At 44.2% G+C, this 21,826-nt stretch overlaps 1 protein-coding gene across 4 annotated transcripts in view; it reads right to left on the bottom strand.

Moving 5' to 3' along the window:
- The window catches only part of UGGT1 (UDP-glucose glycoprotein glucosyltransferase 1), a 42,896-nt gene extending 24,362 nt beyond the window's left edge, over window positions 1–18,534 (bottom strand). For 2 of the 4 annotated variants that reach the window (XM_054166267.1, XM_054166270.1), the window contains exons 1-15: window positions 18,470–18,534; window positions 16,339–16,471; window positions 15,777–15,915; window positions 14,015–14,097; window positions 13,335–13,465; window positions 11,989–12,101; window positions 9,263–9,437; window positions 7,882–7,978; window positions 5,369–5,447; window positions 5,120–5,220; window positions 3,352–3,451; window positions 2,408–2,468; window positions 1,763–1,854; window positions 1,022–1,172; window positions 639–758 (exon numbers count right to left, since the gene is read on the bottom strand). In XM_054166267.1, the coding sequence (XP_054022242.1) occupies window positions 639–758; window positions 1,022–1,172; window positions 1,763–1,854; window positions 2,408–2,468; window positions 3,352–3,451; window positions 5,120–5,220; window positions 5,369–5,447; window positions 7,882–7,978; window positions 9,263–9,437; window positions 11,989–12,101; window positions 13,335–13,465; window positions 14,015–14,097; window positions 15,777–15,901 (1,428 nt within the window). In that variant the 5' untranslated portion in view covers window positions 15,902–15,915; window positions 16,339–16,471; window positions 18,470–18,534. Of the gene's footprint in view, window positions 1–638; window positions 759–1,021; window positions 1,173–1,762; window positions 1,855–2,407; window positions 2,469–3,351; window positions 3,452–5,119; window positions 5,221–5,368; window positions 5,448–7,881; window positions 7,979–9,262; window positions 9,438–11,988; window positions 12,102–13,334; window positions 13,466–14,014; window positions 14,098–15,776; window positions 15,916–16,338; window positions 16,472–17,991; window positions 18,009–18,469 lie in introns of those variants that run through there. The other 2 variants (XM_054166269.1, XM_054166268.1) reach the window with 2 other exon arrangements.
- Window positions 18,535–21,826: the final 3,292 nt, after the last annotated feature.

Here is a 21,826-nt window from a genome sequence, read left to right as displayed (position 1 = left end):
CTGTACAGCAGTCCATCCATTAAGATGCGCACAGCAGAAAGGCATTAGCCAGAGCTGAGGGAAACAGTATGGCTCTGCTCAACACCCTGGAGAGCAGACGTACTAAGACATTCTCAAAGCAAGCCCCAACCCAGACATAATAGGGCTCCTCAGAATGAATCTAGCATATGAATCTATTCATAGCAAGTGTTGTCTTTTCATGAATAATTTCAATGTTAGAGGTACTGAACTCCAGAGAAAAAGATAACATGTGAATGCTCCCACATCTTGAGGTGGTTCAGGTCCCTATTTGCCACTAAATCAGAGTTCCACAGGGCCACCCTGCAGAAGTTTCAGCACAGAATTTGCAAACTCCTCATTAGAGCTAACTTTAAATAGTTTGCCTAAAGACTAAAAGGACACCCAGGATTAAGCTGAGGGCTGCTGATCACCTTTTCAAATCTTAGTGCAAAATGCTTTTTATCTGAAATAAGTGAAGTAGGTCTTAGCCTCGTTATGAAGATACTAATTAGAAAAGCATCCTGTCTCAACACACTTCAGTGACAGGCTTTCTACTATATATGTAGGGTAAGGTGCAAAAGCTGGTGTCCCTGCTGTTGAAAATAACAATGCACATTTCTAGTCAGATTACTACTTACAAAATTATGGAAGTTTTTTCTGATTTGTCTGATCACTCCTGGAAATGTGGGCCGCAGCAGCTCCTGCACGCTGGAGGGCCAGGAATTGTACCGACTGTCAACTTCAAGATTGTTGATCCACTGAGGGAAAAATAAAGGCATTTAAATGTTTGACATTCTTCTGCTATGGTCTGAAACTGTAAAAATGTTTTGAAAATCAGACACTACATGGATAAGTAAAAAGTGAAGCATTTTTAAAAGAGACAATTATATTTATAACCTTACTTTCCTTTTCTTCACTGCAGTCCCACAGCTGATTGGGAGATAACAAAAATTCCCCCTGGCAGCTTAAGAATGCACACCCCAACAGAAATAGGGTATTTCTAATATTAAACCATACACACCGAAATAGCTGGGCTTCTGATGTCCACAGCATAGTCAGAATCTGAGGGCTGGATGTTCAACTTCAGAACATTGTGCAGGGAAAGACCCTCAATTCCTAAGCTGTGCAGGCCTTCCATTACATGTGCCTCATTGCGCAGCACATCGATCAAGCTGGAAGGAAAAGAAAAAAGGTTGAATTTGAAAGACACAGCAGATAACCTGCTATTATCCTGAGGGTTAACAGATGAATGGTATAAACAAATCTGTCATGGCTCTGCATTACTCCTTACTTATCACCCGTTTCTCACTGTCCCCAGAAAGCTGAGGTAACTTAAACCTAGTCAATTTTATTGTATTTCCGGGGGAAAATAAAGCATGATACACAAATGGAAATTTCCATTCCATGTCACTGAAATAAATCTTGTCAAAGATGTAGGGTGATTTTCAGATGAAAAAATTACAGTGCTTCATCCTTTGAGAATCGGTCTGTCTTCAGATTAAAACATCTATGTTGACAGCCTTGGAGACCAAAGTCTGACTGCCTGTTCCAATCTTCAAGGGCATTCCAGTTTTCATATAATCTTTTTTTTCTTTCTTAAAAATTTACTTGCTTTTTTCAGTGTTTAATACTTCAACCTAGTCTAGATATATACTTTGTGAAGAAGGGTCAAACTGTCTAAATGACTTTATCATCCATGTACAAGCAGGCTGCAAGCTTCTAAACAGAATAGTTTTTCTGAACAATAAAAAAACATTCCTACCTAAATATGTCCTGAGTGTCCAAATCAATAAGTAGTCCATTGATGAACAGGGCAGAATCTCCTGGTTGCAACCCTAATGTTCCTTTGAAATACTGAAAGAAAGTAGAAGGCTGTTAGAAGAATGCTCTGCACAGAAAAAAAATTACTGGAGAGTTAAATGTGTCAAACTGTAGATTTTATCTCCCTTCTTGCATTACAAATTGCATTACATCTCAACTGCAGCCTTTGCTGACTTTGTGCATTCAGATTCTGAGTTCAGATATGAAACAGAAGGTCACGTTCGTATACATTAACAAGTGAATGCCAAAGAGCAATCACAACACTTGACTACTGTAAACAACCATTGTAGTAGCAGCTCTGTGATGAAAATCCCACATCATCATTTCCCAACAATGATCTGACTCAAAGAACTTATGACCAAGTATTTCCATATTTGAGCAAACAAGCTAAATTACGGTCATAATCCATGCTTGAAAATCCACTTCTTCACGTCCCACATGCATAGTATGACTAAGTTGTGTGTGAAAATACCATGTCATTATTTTGAGCAAAATGCAGTTTTTTTAAACACAATGATGCTTTTCCAAGCTTGAATTTCTATTAAAACATTAGTGCAAAAGCACTGTTACTTTCTGTAAGCATTACCTTTTGGTTTTCTTCAATTTCTGCTCTGAGTTCCGAAGAAACAACTGTTTTTGTTATGGCTCTACAGGGATAAAAACAGCGTGCTGTCAATCATCTTTCTGTTTATCTAATGAACAGATAAGGTGCCTACTTATCCTACTTTTGGTACCTTTAATGTAAATGCATTTAGTGTTCACCTACAAAGAGCTGCAGTCAGGAGCACTTGCCCTTTGTGGTACCATGAAACAACAGGATGCACTGTTTTTTTTCTTATACTACGTGATTGATCAGAACATAAAAGCATCAACCACATACCAACTTTCAGTGTCTAATTTCACATTAACCAGAATGAAAGTGGGCATATGCAGAAAGGTAGAGGTGGAGGTTGGCAGCAGAAAACAAGGAGATTTCACTCCTCATTGTGGATTCCCATTCCTTAATGTTGGCTGTGGTGACTGCACCATCACACAATGGGTGAGTACAGCTCACAGATCTGACTGAAGATACAATGAGAGTGCAATGCCTGCTTAAGAAGCTATAAATAGCACAACTTAACATCAATTAGTGGGAAAGAAGATCAGAATTCAGGTTCTTTTTATTCTCAGGTTTATCTCCATCTACTCAAGAAGGAGGAGCTCCTATAATATCTTAATAACCTGGGCCATGGAATGTACATTTCTGGACCTAACAAACAAATTCTTGCAGACTTCGTGCCAAAAGGTTCTGCAGCATTTCACAACAAAATAGCATGGGTAATTCTATCAAATTTTCCACCAGTTCCCATCAGCTGCCATCCAAGAAAAACACTGCAAGATCCTCTTTGTAACCACAGGCTGAAGAACTCTGCATAAACATTCCCCAGTGTTTGCTTCCAGGACATTAACCCAACCAACACTGTCTGTTTCAGGTTCTGCTCAGAAAAAAAAAAACCACAGTAAGAAAACTTCCTAGAACTCAAAAGTTACCTGGCCTTTGTAGGAAAGTTCTGGCTGAGATCTTTCATGACCATCAAAGCATCCACAGGGGGAGCAGTCAAAATGCGAGCAGCAGTTTGAAAACTTAAATCTAGAGATATAAAAAAATAGAAGTCAAGAACTCTAAACTGCAAACAAGCTGGTGCAGAAGCATCTTAACTTTAACCTTCAACTTTTTTTGCTTATTTGTCTCCTATGAAAAAGCATTTTCCATCTGCATCTTTAGATCATTTTTATCAACAAAAAAAAATCTTCATCCTATTTTTCAGCTCCTATTTGTTGCCTTGCATTAAGTAACCCTTTCAAAATGAACCAATGAATTCTGTCTACACGTTGCTCCAATGAGTCCAAACCATCACCTTTTCTGCCAGCTGAGGTAGGAGGATCTGCCTTTCAGAAGGGGTCTGAGTACCTGTTTCACACTCTAGAGATATAAAACAGCCATCTGGGACTACAACACATGTTCAGCATTTCAAATGACTCTTTTTTTCAGAGGATGAAAAGCCTTTCCACAGGCCTCTGCAGATGATTCTCAGGGAAATGGGCCAGAATTGCATGCAAATGCTTTTGAAATACAGTTTTCATTTGGTCTTGAGAAATTTCAGCTTTCCACACCAAGAATGTGACCATGGAAAGAAAACTTCACATTTCCTTTGCTTTTCTGCATGTAGACAATCACACAAGTAGTCAGTTTAAGAGAAGCAGCTAACTGTGCCTCACAATGTAAAACTGTAGAATGGCTTACATTAGTAGGAACCTTAGAGAGCATTTACTCCAACCTCTGCCATGGACAGGGATGCCTGTCAACTAGACTTGGTTGCTCAAGGCCTCATACAGCTTGGCCTTGAATACCTCAAATGATGGGGCACACACAGATGGGCAATCTGTTCCAGCATCTCACCACACTCATACTGAAGAACTCCTTCCTAAGATCCAGTCTAAACCTACTCTTCCTCAACTTCCAACCATTCTCCCTTGTCCTGTTACTAGACATCCTTATGAAAAGTTCCTCTCCAGCTTCTCTGTTAGATCCCTTCAGGTATTGGACGGCAGTTATAATGTCTCCCTGAAGTCTTCTCCAGGCTGAAAAACCCCAGCTCCCTCAGCCTATCCTCATAGCAGAGGTGTTCCAGCCCTTGGATCATCTTTGTGGCACTCACTCCAACAGTTCTATGTCCTTCTTAAGATGGGAACGCAAGAACTTGATGCAGTATTTGAGGTGGGGTCTCACAAAAGCAGAAAGCAAACTTCAGTTTAGAAGTCCTGTGAAACAATCTGGGATTGGGGTTTTTTTGTTTTGTTTGTTGTTGGTTTTGTTGTTATTATTTGTTTGTTGGTTTTGTTTTTTCCCCCCAGTGGTGCCCAGTGACATGACAAGAGGTAACGGGCACCAACTTGAGAGTAGGATGTTCCATCTAAACATGAGGAGGAACTTCTTTACTTTGAGGAAGGGGGGTGATTGGAACATACTGCCTAGAGCTTGAACACCATCCTGTGCATCTGTTCTAGGTGAACCTACTCTGGCAGGGAGGCTGAACTGCATGACCACCCAGAGATCCCTTCCAACACCTATCATCCTGTGATTTTGTAAAAGCTATTTCAATGGGAACGTACTGAGGCACTCTTCCAATGCAGGAACTTACGGTCAGACTTTCTCCGCTACATGCAGCCACTGGCAACCCCATTTGCTCAAAAAGCAAGAAGGTAAGTTTACATTAAGTTTTTGCAGTACAATATTGAAAGCCTTTGTACAGATTACCTTGCAACTGCCATACTTTCAGAGGTGCCATTTCATTAGTACTTTCCACAAGGTGTTTTCTAAGCTCTTTCAGCTCTTCTGTCAAGTCAGGATACAACTGCCTAAAAAGGTATGAGGGTAAAACAATTAATGTGGTTTCCTATAAGCAACTCAGATGACTCAGACATTAAAAAACATAATAACAAAGCAGACCAACATCTCTGCATCTTTTGATATGACAAAGACCAACAACTTACAACTGAATGTTACCTTAGTTTTCCAAACAGAAATCCTTGTACTTCATCAATCGGGTCATTTTCATCTATTACTGTAGCATTCACATCTGTGCCTATAAACACAGAGAAGAACACTATCACCAGACTGTCCAGAATCAGTTCTTACGCTCATTTTGATTAGCTTAACAAAACTTCATTGCAGTATCCAGAAAGAAGAAAGAAAGGGCAGATTTCAGGTTTCATTTTAAACCTGTATCCAAGAGACATTACCTTTACAAATGAACACAGTAACAGCTGAAATCGGATTACTGAGAAGGAAAAGCTTAAAGAGTGGGCATCTCAGAGACCTAGACAATGCAGAGGAATACACTGTGACCTAGAAGCTTTCAGGATGTGCCAGCTTTGGTAGAGCAAGTGCTAAACTGCAACTGTGAACGCAACCCTGATTTTAGTCCCAAAATAGGTGATAAAAAATGTTACCTGAATCAAATCCGCAGAAGACTCACACAATCTCCTAACTGGCTGGACATAAACCAGCACCAATCTAGGTGTTTTATGCTGAAGTCCAGCTAAAGGTCCTGACTTTTTAGGTGAGCATTTGCTTCTGGATGAGCCAAAACAGCACAGACATGAATAAAATGCTGCCTAGTGAGAACCTCTCCAGAATCAGACAGGAGCCATGTACACCTCTGCTGTGCAGCTTACTATCTATGAGGGATTTGCTGCTCATATCAACACAATACACCTGACCATTTTGTAAAACATCTTAAAATTTACAGATACCAAATTTTCCTCAGAATTACTTTTTTTCCCTACCTGAAGTGACAAAGGCCTCCAATGTCTTATTCTACAAATCATATCAGGCCTTTAGTGTGACTTCTTGATGACAAATTAATGGGAATTCTCAAACAGTAATAAAAATCTTAAGTTGGATCACATCACTTCCTTTGGTATGTTAAGTTTCTCTTAAAATTAGATACTCTTACAAATAAAGACCAGAAGTTTTATGTGCCTATACTTTAGATGGTAGCAAAATCTGGAATTCTGGTCTCCACAGCTGTTATCTCAAACGCAAAAAAAACCCCAGCAAAACCCACAAAACCCAACAACAAATGAAAAAGCACAACCAAATTAATTTTCTTCTGAAGCCCAAGATACAAGCAGGAAATTCCAGGGTTCTATATGTGTGTGAGAATGTTTAAATAAAAAATACACAGACACACAGAGATTACCCTAACAAACAGTTTTGGCAGGTGCATTAGAGTTTGCAAAACAGAGATCAGTGCTCTGAAGAAAGCAGCGAATGCAAAGAAATCACATAGAATACCAAGTTCTGTTTTCCCAAAGCACAAAAGCTATTAACACACTCTGCTCTGAGGATGAATGAACTAGAATAGAATAGAATAGAATAGAATAGAATAGAATAGACCAGGTTGGAAGAGACCTTCGAGATCATCATGTCCAACCTATCATCCAACACTACCCAATCAACTAAACCATGCAACCAAGCATCCTGTCAAGCCTTGCCCTGAACACCCCCAGCGACGGTGACCCCAACACCTCCTCAGGCAGCCCATTCCAGTGGGCAATCACTCTCTCTGTGTAAAACTTCCTCCTAACCTCCAGCCTAAACCTCCCCTGACGCAGCCTGAGACTGTGCCCTCTTGTTCTGGTACTGGTTGCCTGGGAGAAGAGACCAACCTCCGCCTCACTACAACCCCGCTTCAGGTAGTTGTAGAGAGCAATAAGGTCACCTCTGAGTCTCCTCCTCTCCAGGCTAAGCAACCCCAGCTCCCTCAATCTCTCCTCATAGGGCTTGTGCTCCAAGCCCCTCACCAACCTTGTTGCCCTTTTCTGGACACGCTCCAGCAAGTCAACATCCTTCCTAAACTGAGGGGCCCAGAACTGGACACAGGACTCAAGGTGCGGCCTAACCAGTGCAGTGTACAGGGGCAGAATGACCTCCCTGCTCCTGCTGGCCACACTGTTCCTGATGCAGGCCAGGATGCCATTGACCCTCTTAGCTGCCTGGGCACACTGCAGGCTCATGTTCAGCCTACCATCGACCAGCACCCCCAGGTCCCTCTCTGCCTGGCCGCTCTCCATCCACTCTGACCCCAGCCTGTAGCTCTGCATGGGGTTGTTGTGGCCAATGTGCAGAACCCGGCACTTGGATGTGTTCAATCTCATGCTTATTCTTATTATTAACTAGAGCAAATTAAGTAGAGGAATTGCTCTACGCCTGCAGAGATCTTGTTATCTGGTAAAAAATCAGTTAGGCAGCAGTGCCACTACTAAAACCTCATCCAGAGCCATGACTCCGTTGTGCCCAGCATTTCACAACGACAGAAGACAAGTGCCGTGGCAAAGATGTGCTTCACGAAGAAGGTAATCCCACTAGAGACAGGAAGAGGAGTGATATCAGAGCTGAAAAAAAGAAGATTATCTGCAATTCCAACAACCAGTCATTCATATTGAAAAAAAATTATACAATTATCTTTGCAAAATTAAAATGTTCACACTAAGGTAGTTAAAGTAATAATTCACCTTTCACCTGAGTATCGTCCTTGGCCTTATATTCTGTACTTTTAATAGCCAGTTCCACACCATAGCCAGAGAGGTAAACTTTTTCTTTACTGGGATTCTGTAAGGGAAAGCAAAGAGAACAATATTGCCACTCCTTTGTTTTGATGTACAAATTAAAAGCTGCCATTTCCCAAAGCTAAGAAATCTCAAGCTGGTGCACATTTCAGACATAACTCAACAGGCACAAGTGAGCAACAAACACAATGAGTGATTCTGCAGCAATGTACTGTAATCATTGCATTTCCTATTGTACTTCAACAAAACTTTCTGAAGGTCAGAGAACAAAGGTATCTCTGTGAGCCAAACCACCCTAAAAGCCACAAAGGGAAAAGGAAAACAAGGATTCAGAGTGTTTGCCAAGTAGAGCAGGATAGACTCCTGTCAGCAAATCAGATAGAGCAGGGAAAGGAACTTCAGCTGTGATGTTCAAAAATTAAAAAGGCACTAAAGAGCTATAACAGAGAATTCTAAAAAAGGATAAATCAATTACTCCAGAGAGATGCATAACTACTTCTGACTTTAACAGGAAATAAACATTATCACTTTTAAAAAGGATTTTGAAGTGTCTGTATCCAGATACAACTGTATCCAAATCTCTTGTAAAACACTGTTAATTATTAAGTATCCTCCCAACACTGATAAGTAAATTACTTTTTAAAAGGGAAGTGGTGACTATGTTATCAAAAAGTGTTGCTTTACTCTATCAAAGGCCCAAATGCCACTGGAAGTGAGCCTGCTGATGCATTTTTTGCATTCAGGCTGCATGTTTTAGCCACATTATGCAATGTTCAGGAACTAATACAACGCAACTTTCTCAGAGCTTTGGAAATATAAACACCAATCCAGTGGCTAGGGGCAGATCAGGGGAGATGGAAACCAGGGTAAATAGTATCAGGGCTGGAAAATGGTTCTGTAATAAAATTACTACAGAAACAATGCCTTTAATTTTAAAATGCTGCCTCAAGGTTAATCCCTGCTTTGCACATCAAGTAACAGAGCAGCCTGACCATGGAGAGATCCATCTGTTTCCTATAATGCAGCGTAGGTAGAGCAGCAGGTTTTTAGATTTAAATCTGTAATTCATCTGGAATTTAATTCTGCATTTGTAAAATCAAATCATCTTCTTATTTAAACAATTGTGAGATCTTCAATACTCCAAATTCCTCAGCTGCATGCAGTAAAAAAATTAACTTTGAATATTCCAAGTAAGTATCATGCAGCACCAAGTTGTGCAAATGTCAGTTTGAAGGGAAGACACTCGGGAGAGTCTTCTTTTTGAAAACCCAGAGCAGTTACTCTTTCCACATCAAATAACTTTGTTACAGTGCACCAGTATACTTACGGCAATATAGTGTCTGAGGACATAAGTGATTTCTCCTGCCTCAGCTTTTAAAACAAGCCTCTTATGGTATCTGTAGAACTCCTCTGAGCCAATCTCAGCGTAAAATATGACGACAGGACTTTCAGGATTTGACATTGGGTATTTGTGGTCCCCTTTGAACAAAAATGGCTTTGGCCTAAGAGTAAACATTGAAGATTATCACACTGTGATTCATAGCACTTCCTCACTCAATGCAAAATTTCTGGGTTTCATCTTTAATCACAGCTCCTGTCTTTGCTCAATACCATCACATTATTCCCACAGACTATCAATGAGGCATCCCAGCTTGCATCAAAAGAAATGTGGCCAACAGATCAAGAGGTGATTCTGCCACTTTGTTCTCCTACTGCATCCAGCTCTGGGGTCCTCAACACAGGAAGGACATGGACCTGATGGAGTGGGTCCAGAGGAGGGCCACAAAATCGATTGGAGTGCTGCAACACTTCTACTATGAGGACAGGCTGAGGCAGCTGGAGTTGTTCAGCCTGGAGAAGGCTACAGGGAGACCTAATAGCAGCCTTGCAGTACCTGAAGGGGGCCTACAGGAAGGCTGGAGAGAGGCTGTCTACAAAGGCCTATAATGATAGGATGAGGGGTGATGCCTTTAAATTAGAGAAGAGTAGATTTAGATTGGATGTTAGGAACAAGTTCTTTACTGTGAGGATGGTAGTACACTAGAACAGGTTGCCCAGGGAGGTAGTTGAGGCCCCACCCCTGGTCAGGCATGACAAGGCTCTCAGCAGCTTATCTAGTAGAGGATGTTCCTGCTTACTGCAGGAATTTGGACAAGATTGACCTCTGGAGATCCCCTTCAACCCAAACCATTCTATGATTCCATGATTATCAAGCTCACCAGCACCTGATGCACGGTGATAAAGCTTTGTTAAAAATGGACATATGAAAATCAAACAAGTAGCTAGGTGCTATTTGGAACGTAATGTGACCCTTAATAAAAAAATTAACCAGTCCCCTTTCATTTCTGAATAACTTTTATTTTCCCCCTGATGGAAATTCATAAATTCTGTATTAAAAAAAAAAACCAACACAAAAACCCAAAAATCAAACAAGGCTAACAGAACAAATGTTCCAGGAACTTAAATTCAAGAGGACTCTGTCCTCAGCTCAAAATGCAAACAAGAAAGTGAATGAGAAGAACTATTTTCAATTTCTGCTTTTACAGTTTGTCTATAATCAATAAAATATTTAAAATCAGAAGAATAGCATGTGAGCTACAGATGCCATACACCTGCATGGTGCCTGAGCCACCAAGATTATAATGAAGACAAGACTGAAATTTAAGGAGTTTTTTTTCATTTCTGAAGAGGTATTTTATTTTATAGTTTGTTACTAACAGTTAGAACCAAGGTCTGTTCTTATAAACTGTGACAGTTTTAGAATACATAGAATACATAGAATAAACCAGGTTGGAAGAGACCTTCAAGATCATCGCGTCCAACCCATCAACCAATCCAACACCACCTAAACAACTAACCCATGGCACCAAGCACCCCATCAAGTCTTCTCCTGAAAACCTCCAATGACAGCAACTCCACCACCTCCCCAGGCAGCCCATTCCAATGGGCAATCACTCTCTGTATAGAACTTTTTCCTAACATCCAACCTGAACCTCCCCTGGCGCAGCCTTGAGACTGTGTCCTCTTGTTCTGGTGCTGGCTGCCTGGGAGAAGAGACCTGTGCCTTTAAGGAAAAGACAGCTACGAAATTCTCTAGGTGAATGTTTTGGTGTAAAAAAAGAAAACAAAGATACTTCTAAATGAATCTCATTGGTAGATCAGTAGAAATGTAACTTTAAGAACTTAGTTGGAGTTCAGTTTGTTCAGTCAGTCTGTGCAGCTGCTTTCTGTGAGTTCTGTTCTTGGCCGGGGCTGACCTTGGACTAATGACATAAGAAACTAACATTTTTTCCCTTAACATCTGCTTTGAACTAATAGAATTTCCCTTAATATCCATTTTCTCTCTTTAATCCTTTTTGGGAAAAGGGGAGGAAGGGGGAAAAGGGGTTTTGGGGGGAACCCTCCTCCATCAGGAGGGAGTTTCTGTGTTACCTTCTTTCCTGTATATTTTTGTATATACTGTAAATGCTGTATATTTTGTTTATATTCATTGCATTTCATTCTGCTTGTAAAAATACAGCCTTTTTCATTTGCTCCTCCGACTGAGTTAGCTGTGGGTTGGGGGGGGAGGGGGAGAATTGAACTTTTCTCACTATCACATGAAGAAATTTGAAATAAATTGTGTGATAATAGGGTTTTTTATTAATGCTGAGAAGCTCATAAAGGGAATAATTACTCAGCCTGCTTCAAGCCATTCATGAAATGATCTCTAACTACTATTTCAGTATGCAGCTCAGCTCTTTCTACGCTTCCTACACTAAAAATTTTACATATTCCTGAGAATTCCTACTGTCCTTCAATAAATTGTTTCCAACTTCTCCCATGCACTCTCAAAGCATTCCTCCTCCTAGCAGAATGTTGCAGAACAAGGGATAAGAAAACAAATCATTCCGATCAGGATTAATAAGAGACTGCTACTCTGCAAGCAATGGACAGATTAAACACCGCTGAAGCACATAGGAAGTATCTATTTATTACAGTCTCTTCACAGCAGTAAATTTAACTGGAGTAAACTTTAAAAGCTAATCCAATGACAGGTAATTAAGCACATACCTTTCTGAAGCTCCCTGTAAAAGGTTTTCAAGAGAGTCAAATTCACACGTCTTCTCCCCATGCACAGCAAAAAACAGGGTACAGCCCTTTGGAGGAGGTTCATCTGCTGCTATCTGTATTAAAATATTTGTAGTAAAATAGGTTGAATGTTTGCCCTTAAAACAAGTGAAAATGGTAACAGCACAGCCCTGTGGCAATTACTCTTTGATTTCCTAAATTCAACACCAGTAATTCTTCCCTGTTTATTGCATAATTTGAATGCAAGGTAAAAATGGAAAAAATGAGAATTAAGTCTTAACTTACTATAAATAGTTTTCCAGTCTATTAAGAGCAATATTAGTTCCAGGTACAAAAAAATGAGGATTGCAATTGTGGGGGGTTTGGTTGGGTTTTTTTTTGCATGACACAACACTCTCTTTTAAACATCAGATGAAAAATTGTTCCAGATGAAAACAGAAGATATCCCCTAGTATTGCTTAGGGAAACCAAGTTATAATGCAGATGGATTCAGATTTGGCACCAAATTAAATCAGAATCAATTCAGATGTATGAAGCACTTCATCAGTTCAAGATTACTGACATTTTCAACTGCCTCCTCACACAGATCACACCTTCCTGGGTCTTAAGTATCACAGTATCACTAAGGTTGGAAGAGACCTCAAAGATCATCGCGTCCAACCTGTCACCACAGACCTCATGACTAGACCATGGCACCAAGTGCCACGTCCAATCCCCTTTTGAACACCTCCAGGGATGGTGACTCTACCACCTCCCTGGGCAGCACATTCCAATGGCTAAAAACTCTCAGAGAAGAACTTTCTCCTCACCTCGAGCCTAAACTTACCCTGGTGCAGCTTGAGACTGTGTCCCCTTGTTATGGTGCTGGTTGCCTGGGAGAAGAGACTGACCCCTTCCTGGCTACAACCACCTTTCAGGTAGTTGTAGAGAGCAATGAGGTCACCCCTGAGCCTCCTCTTCTCCAGGCTAAACAACCCCAGCTCCCTCAGCCTCTCCTCGTAGGGCTTGTGCTCAAGGCCTCTCCCCAGCCTTGTTGCCTTTCTCTGGACACGTTCAAGTGTCTCGATGTCCTTCCTAAACTGAGGGGCCCAGAACTGGACACAGTACTCAAGGTGTGGCCTAACCAATGCAGAGCACAGGGGCACAATGACCTCCCTGCTCCTGCTGGCCACACTATTCCTAATGCAGTCCAGGATGCTATTGGCCTTCTTGGCCACCTGGGCACACTGCTGGCTCATGTTTAGGCAGCTGTCAATCAGCTGCCAATCAGCACCCCCAGGTCTCTTGCTCTGCAAATCATGTGAACATTTCCCTTGTGCTGTACTGACCTGTTGAAAAGCCTGAACTGTTGCAGAATAAGATCGTAAAGACAGGGAAAACTTCAACAGGTTCTGCTGCAAAGGTGACAGGCTCTGGCAGGCTACTTTCAGCATTTCATGGTAAGAAGAATAATCGCCCCCTGCAAAGTCAAAGTACAAGAAGTTACCTTTCTGTACCATAGTCTCATTGAAGATGGGCTTTTCATCTTAACTGTGATTGATAGTAACAGAAGCCCATGGCATAAGTTGTTAATGTGTGCATGACCGTCCCTCCTCAGTTTTCATTACTGCTTACAGATAGATGAGAGCAAACTTCAGTAGACATCCATGAGAGCACACTTACATGCAAACATACATATATACATACACACACACACACATTCCTGAGGATGCAAACATAGGCTTGGGGATGAGGGAAACAGTTAAAAGCTCCCATTTAATTTCAGTTAGAAACACAGAGAAAAGGCATCTATAATATTTTTTACTTCATGTTGAAATGGAAACTGGCAAATAAAACATGGTTCAGACTAATCCACTACAGCTTTTGTTAAACAGATATATTTGAGCACTGAAATCAGTCCTCATGTGACTTTCACAATACTAACACAATGAAAGACAAAACATTTCAGTTTATTTTTCAACCATGTCTGCTATCAGTCATCACCAAGAGAGAGATTATGAAAATTTACCATCATGTTCAGATGTCTTAATATTTTGAGCAGCTTCAACAAAATTCCAGAATTTTTCTTGACCTTCTTCTGATAAAAATTCACTGAGTGAGAAGAGAAGAGTTAGAGCTATGAATTTGCTCTCAAGTTACAATTCTAATTGTACCGAAAATTAGCTCCTACCATACATTTACCTATATGAGAATACCATGTTAGTAGAAAAAGCTGACCAGGAAAGCTAAATACAAACCAAAACAACAGTTACAGGCCACCTCAAACACACTGCACATGAAGGATCTTGTAAAGCACCTATTAATGTCTCAGAGACTGCTGACAGACAGCACTGTACATACTGGGATGCCTCCTCCCTAAGGCATTTCTTTGCTAGCTGTCTTTTCTGAGAAACACATGGTTTTGTTTACTGTGCTGTTACAAACAGTGATTTGGTGGAACTGCTGGCTTTGGTGGGGTTTTTTGTATGTTTGCTCTTAAATAAGCAAATGAATTCCCAGCTCCAAATCATGATGAGGAAATTCACCACATTATTAAGCATATGATTAGGTAGGCATAGATAGTAAAATAATTCTCTAAACATTGCTAACAATGAACACTTTATCATGTCTAAACTTGTTACATACTTCACATGTCAAAGAATGTTAGAATACAAGATTTGAAGCCCACTGCCTGCCACGACAGCTTGTGTGCTCATTTCAGCCTGTCCTGATTCAAGGTGGCAAGTAGTGCTGAACAGCTGGGTAATGAATTGCTGGGCTAAGTAAACTGAACAACACTGCACTGTTGTATCATTCTCCACCCCAGATGAACAATCCTAGCTACCCAAAGTCTTTGAATATAATGGTTAGGTTATGTATCAAGCCTTTGGCACATGATTCATTTGCTATTTCACAGTCTCTTAGGGTGAGCTTTTCCCCAGCAAATGTCAGAATATTTAAATCCTGGCATTAGCACTTGAGCTTTGATTTTACTGCTTAAGGGTTTTTCAGTCTTCAAACTTCAGCTTCTATAGAGAAGATGACAGAAAAGTGATTTCACCCAGGGACCACCCAAAACCATGCCCATCTCTGTGAAACCTATCAAACACTCAACTATTTTCATGTGAACCAATCTGCAACCACGTAGGCAGAAGTCCTGGTGCGGCAACATCTTTAAGTGATGCAAAATTAAACACATGCTTTTAGAAAACTCTCAAAATGCCATTTTGCATAGACATCTCCAAATCAGAATACCACAGAATGAAATGATGAAGAAGTCTAAAGTGCTAAGCAGAGCGGCAGTGAAAAGACAGCACGTTACTTTATTGGTTTTTTCTTTAAACGGCGTCTTTAAAAACTCAAGTGTTTAATACCACAGAAAAAACCTCCTGAGGCTGACTTGCACAACTCCTAATAAGGCAGTTAACTTTGGATTACCAACATACAACTCATATGAACAAAGTTAAACTCAAGCTTAACCCAGCTAAACGTATGCAAGCAACAGATCAAAACCTGCAATCATTCCTAAAGACAAGAGTCTTTAGAAGGCAGTGCTACCCCTATGGAATTATTGTTGTTAATGTTTCTTCTAATGCACAACGAAAGAATTTATCATGCAAACAAACTATCTCCTTTAAAATATTCATCCCATCCCCACAAGCAGAGCAGGGATCATGTTCAACTGATACTACTGCCAGTAAGTTACTAATGACCATAATCCAAAGCACCACAAAACAAAGCAAAAAGAGAACACACTGCGCTAGGCCAATGAAAACTCACAATGTACTTACCTTGCCTCAAGTAATAGGGGAGTTGAAGACCACTTTGTAGTTAGAGATGTTGTCACAGCCTTAGAGTCTCCTTTTATAAGTGAAGAGCTGAACCAGATTCCAAGAACTGCAATAAGTATTCCCATTTTATAGAAGAAGCCTAAAAAAGATGAAGGAAAAAAGTTAGTTTTGCATTGTATCTTTTTATAAATACAGAATCTCACACACTCACACACATTAAGGCATATTTTAAGATTCAGTGGCACATCTAGTGCAGTGTATACCATAGTCTCACCTAGGCTTACACAATCAAAACCACTGAAAATCTGAAGAGAGACAAGGATTTCAACATCGGACTCTGGAGCCACAACTAAACTTCGATCAACCCCAGCTTCCTTTACACTTATGCTTTCAAATAAACTTGCTTCTGTTCTGAGACACCCACATGATATCCCCTGGCTTTGAGAGGAGGCAACACAAACAGCGTGTATTTCAAAACAAGTGGAAAGCCACCTGCCATTCATTGTATGGGAGGTACAGTCGTATTTTGTATTTGCACAGACACATCTGCTGGTGCACTAACCAGTGTCAGAGGAGCCAGGCAAGGTCAGGGTTCCCTGGTCAGCCCGTTAGGTTCTGCTGAGTACAGCGGCCTTCTCTGGGGAATGAAGAAACAAGCATTTCCTGGATGCACTAAGTACCACCAACTTTAGAAGCTGAAAAATGAATGAAATCATGAATGCAGACTCGAGTGATACTGAGCTTACTGTGAGAAATGAGCCAAGAAAAAGCAATTATGCCATTTCTTTATTGTCCTTCATGTGCACTCTGATCTATACACTGTAACATGGCTGGAATTTCCTTGCCCACCACTCGTCAGCTTGTGGAAGGCCTGAATTCTCCTGTCAGCTTTCCATTACAGTCTCCAAAAGTTCAAGCCTTCCCTCCTTGACCCTGCTCTGACTAGAGTATATTTACTACACACCAATATAAAGCCAGGCACTTAAATCCTTCTTTTTCTGGATAGCTCATCTGCCATTTCCCTTCTGTCACTGAAAAAACAGCCCACTCAAATTCCAAGGAAATCACACCCAACAACCCGTCAGGATCTGACTTGTGTCCCTTTTTCATGCTGATCTCAATGTAAAACACAGTCTTGGCAAATGTGTTATACATTTTGTAGCTATAGCTCTGCCTGAAGACAGACAGATGGACAGACAAAAATCCCTCATCCTACTTCATTTACAAATGCTAGAAGTTCACCACCCATTGCTTTCTGTATCTCAATACTCATTCTCTCAGAGTCAGGACAGAAACACCTTGCTGTAGTGCAGCACACACCACAGAAAAGCAATGTGCTCAGCTGTACATGCCATTTGTTTTCTGCTGCACCTGGGACGTGGACAGACGGCATCATGTGATACAGAACAGTTACAACTGCCACTTGCTATGTGAGAAGGAAGCTCAATCAATATTTGTGGAGTGAAGCCTTAGCTTCCACCAAGCATAATAAAACCTCAAGCTTTGCAGTTCTTCCCAGAATCAGGTCCTTCTTATTCACTGCAAATCATATGAAATAGTTTAGAATAAGCAAATTAAGATACAGCATTGCATCTTTAAGCCAAAACTGTGGTGCTGCTCTCTCCTGCCTGTTTCCCATTCCATGAAAGACTGTGATAAAAGCCTTTTTCTAGATGAAATAGGAAAATAAAAAGGGCACATCTGTCACCTGGCATCAGTTTAGCCAAAGGAAAACCCCAATGATCAGAAATATCTACATTCAAAGTCAGAGCAGTATCTCAAAATACACACTGGAGAACAGAGGAGGTAGATGGCACATAAGTGACATGAGATCCACCAGCATGAGGTAAAAATCAAAACCAAACATAAATTAAGACAAAAGTAGATTGTCCAAGACTCGATTGTAATTTTTTTCCTCCTTATTTTTCCTTCAGTTAATCAGTTTAATATACTTCTGGAGACTTGCACATGCAGCCATAGGGAAAGTTATAAATCATTCCACCGCGGGTGTTGCCGGACTGAGAGCAGTGATCTCTGCAATGTCCTGCGGGTGAAACGCTCCACTTGAGGGATGGGCAAAAGAGAAAAGCTGTCACCTCCCGCGTCAGGCCCGCAACGCTGAGGTGAGGGATTGGCTGGACTAAGCATGGGGAACAGTAAAGATCACCGGTGACGCCTCTTCGAATTGCAGATATGGAGTGGCTGTACTAGATACCGAAACTAAAACGTGGCGTTGAACCGATCAGTTCAGGATCACACGCTGGAAGCGCTTTGGATAGAGTAGTAGTTGTAGCCTGCTGTTAAGAAGCGCGCTCTCACAAGGACCCGACCCGCATGCCCGGTGCCAGGCTCACTGGCTGAACTGCGGCTACGCACACGCGGGTTGTGACCGAAACCCGTTTAAGCCGGAGGCTGTGTGGTAACGGAGAAGGGCGTTTGACCCCTGATCGCGGTCTCGGAAGCTCTGCACTCACTCTCCGCACACACGGCCGCTGACCGGCACGCACCAGGAGCGCATAGAGGCCGCGCGTCGTTCCGGGGGCCCCGCCACCACCGCGCCTCACCGCACGGGGGCCAGATCCGCAGCGCCGCTCCTCTCTGACAGTATCGGCCCCGGGCCCCTCACCGGCCGGGGCCGCCCCGCCGCCCGCCTCCTCCCCTTCCCCGCTCCCGGGTCGCCGTGGTAACCGCACCTGCGAGCGGCCGCCACGCTCCCTTCCGGCTCCTGTCGCTCCCGCCGCCGCTTCCGGGAGCGCCGCTTCCGCTGCCGGGCGAGAGGGGCCGCGCTGTCATAGAGCTAGAGCGGAGCACTGCCAGACTGTCCACTGGCTGCCATCTTGGCGGGGGGATTGAGAGGCGGGGATTCCGCCCTTTCTTCCTGCCGCTTGGCGCCGGGCTCAGCCGGCAGCTGGGAGCGCCTTGCGAGGCGCGACGTCTCTGGGTACCTTCTCCTCTGGGTACCTTCTTCTCTGCGCCGCTGCGCAGCCTCGAGCCCGCCTCAGCTTAGGTCAGGGCAGCGTCCGGATCGCCGCGTCCTGCGAGGGTGCGAGTGGCGTGACCGGCGTCCTGCGCGTCCGCCGAGTGGCAGCTCTGGTAAGGCGGCAGGTGGGGCGCGGGCACGTCTCAAGCGACTTGCCTCTCATCACCCAAGCCCGGAGGCGGGCGGCCAGCGGAGCCACCGCCGTTCTTCAACTGCGCTCGCAGCAGCCGGTGGCTCCGAAAAGCTGCGTGTAGTCAGACCTGCAGGTGGGGCTGTTGGGAAAGCAGTGCCAGATATCGGCCATAGGCCTGTCCGCACTGCCGAGAGCCTTGTCCTCGCTGTACCCTGCGCCGTGCGGGGCTGTGGGAGGCGCGAGTCGCTGAAATCCCTTCAGCAGCCTTACAGGAGGTTTTTTTTTGTCGCACATCCTTGTATTTTCCATACCGGCACGCTGCCACCTGCATCTTGGTAGCGCGTGGAGGGGGTCCCGCATCCAAAAACCTGAGAACAGCCGTGTTGGGTGCCTACCAGAGGGATAAGATCAGAGCAAAGAGAAAGCAATGATTTTACCAGAACATATGTGCAGTGTCTGTTTAAGAAGTAGGTAATGCCAGAGGCAAAGGTGGAATCAGTGTTATTTCTTTCATTAACTAGTCTTACTGGTAACCCATCCTGTTGGAAGGCGTCCCACAACTTGGTGACACACAAAGAACATCTTTCACTGCGTAAATACGAGAGGAAATTGAAAACAACATATGGAAGATTAAAACTAGTTGTTCTTTGTTCATATTCTCTATACCTGTTGCAGCTCTCCATCAGAACTCCCTCTGAACTGTCCCTTTTCCAGCCCAAAGATGCCGGTTCCATTCAGCCATTCTTCATACGCTCTATGTCTGATTACCCTTGCTATATCCTCTGAATGTTTTGAGGCATTACTTTCAGAACAGCTCATCTTGTTTGGGATGTGTTGAACCAAAGTAAAGCTGGGAGCGCAGCCAGGCAAAGTAAGTCTGATGAGGGTAAGGGCAATGTCCTAAGCTACAGGACAGGTCTCAAATCCTGATCAATGGTTGCTCTGAAGAGCCATATCCTTCCAAAGTGAACCTAACCACAGTCCACACCCAAAGCTTCTTCAACAGCTGTTGGCAGGGCTCTTCACAGCACAAACCTAAAGGATTTGTAAGGCAAAATAGGGATTACTCAAATGTGATTCTGTAATTCTGAGGTTTTCTTTTTGGTTTAATTTTAAAATATTATTAAAATGGAAAATTACATTTGTCTGACTTCATCTCTGAGCCTTAAGATACAAGGACTTAAATGGAACAATGTCATAGAAAATCATGGTATCCTGAGGTATGTGTCATCCAACATGAGGCAGCATTGGACTGGTGGTGTCTCAGGGTTGCAGTGTGCATTGTCATCAAGGCTTGGGGTTCTTTTGATTTATTTTCTCCCCTCTGTCCCAGTGAGTAGCATGTATTTATGCCAGAGACAACAGAGTTGAGTCAGGTACTTGATATAATCTGTTTATTTACAAAGTTCCTTAACAGAACAGGCACACAGCAGCAAAACTGCAGGGTCAGCCCTCTGTCATGATAATGCTCAGCTGTTTTTCAGTGCCCTGTGCTTCTTGCAGCCCTTCCCTGGCTTCCCAGTGCTTCTTTGCAAACTTCAGTGTAGAAAGAAGCAAGAAGCAAACTTCTTGCCAAGCCATTTCGGCACCATTATGTCCATATCTGTTGCACGCGGGTGTTGGTAGCAGGGAATGCCCTGTGTGAAGGGCCGGCTCTGGAGAGGTGGCAGAGATGAGAAACGGGGCGGCTGGAAGGAGCCCAGACCCAGGGCCGATGGGACAACAGAAGAGTCACAGGGCGGGATTTGCTTGGCAGAAGGAGCGGGTAGTGAAGCCGGGGCACTGGCCGTGTGTCCGGATGTGTCCGGGGGTGAGGGCTCAGCCCCTGGGTGGTTAGGCAGAGCTGTCAGTGGGGGCGGGCCCAGTCCGGCGGCAGCTAGACGCCGCCCGTAGCTGCTCCCGCAGCCGCCGCTAGGGGGCGTGGCTATGGTTTGGCCCCGCCCGAATCGCGTTTCCCAGGAAACCGTACCGCTTCCGACCAATAACGCGCCCAGGCGAGGCACTGCCCCTGCATGGTCTCGCGAGATTTCCATATTCAGGGGGTTGCTCGTGGACTACACCTCCCGGCAGCCGGCGGGGCAGGGCCTCCGCAGCCAATGAGGAGGAGGGACGCTGGGGTGGGTGGGGCCGGCTGAGGCCAATCCGCCGTGGGCAGCTGAGGCGGCGGAAGCGGAGCTCGGTTCTCGGCGGTGGCGGCTCAGCGACGGCTGCCGCGGGGGCGCCCGGGGCACAGGTATCGCCGCAGGCAGCGCGCTCGGCACTGCCTAGTCCTCGGGGTCGAGGGCAGCTCCGGAGAACGAGCGGGGAGGCGAGCGGGGAGGCGGCGCTGGCCGCTGCTTCAGTGCGCGACGGTGGCGAGGGGAGCCCGCTCCTGGCGACAGCGCTGCGAGGCAGGGCGAATAGCTGAGGCGGCAGCGAGAAGAGAGAAAACGAGAGGGAAGGGGTGGAGCCCTGCAGGATGGGGGAGGAAGAGCGGGAAGCGACGGCAGCAGGACAGAACAGAACAGAGGAAAACAGGGTTGGAAAAGGCAGGGTGGGGCCGAGCCATCGGGAGCTGCGGGCCACACTCGGTGTGGGCAGAGGCAGCACCGGCCACCGCTGCGCTCCCGGGAACATCCGGGCCCTGCGGCCCCTCACGGCGGCACGGCTGGGCGGGCCCGGGCACTACGGTCGCCCTTCATTGGCCAGCGTTGTCCTCCTTGCTATTGGCTTGCCGCCTCGCGAGGTCATTAGCACGGTCGCCCCTCACTGGCTGTGGCGGCCTGCGCTGGATTGGCTGGGGCCAGGGTGTCGCGCAGGCATTGGTGTAGGGTTGGCAGCGCTGCTAGCGTCGCGCCCAATGAGCGGGCCGGCAGCGGGGGGCGGTGCCGGCAGGGGGTGCCGTCTCTCCGCGAAGGGCGGGAGGGGAGGGTCGCCGGTAGCGTGACGTACTGTGAC

Source organism: Dryobates pubescens, chromosome 13 (genome assembly GCF_014839835.1).
Source record: "Dryobates pubescens isolate bDryPub1 chromosome 13, bDryPub1.pri, whole genome shotgun sequence".
In the NCBI taxonomy this organism is placed as follows: domain Eukaryota; kingdom Metazoa; phylum Chordata; class Aves; order Piciformes; family Picidae; genus Dryobates; species Dryobates pubescens.
Note: the sequence above shows the minus strand (reverse complement) of the source record. Positions and strands in the feature narration are given on the sequence as shown.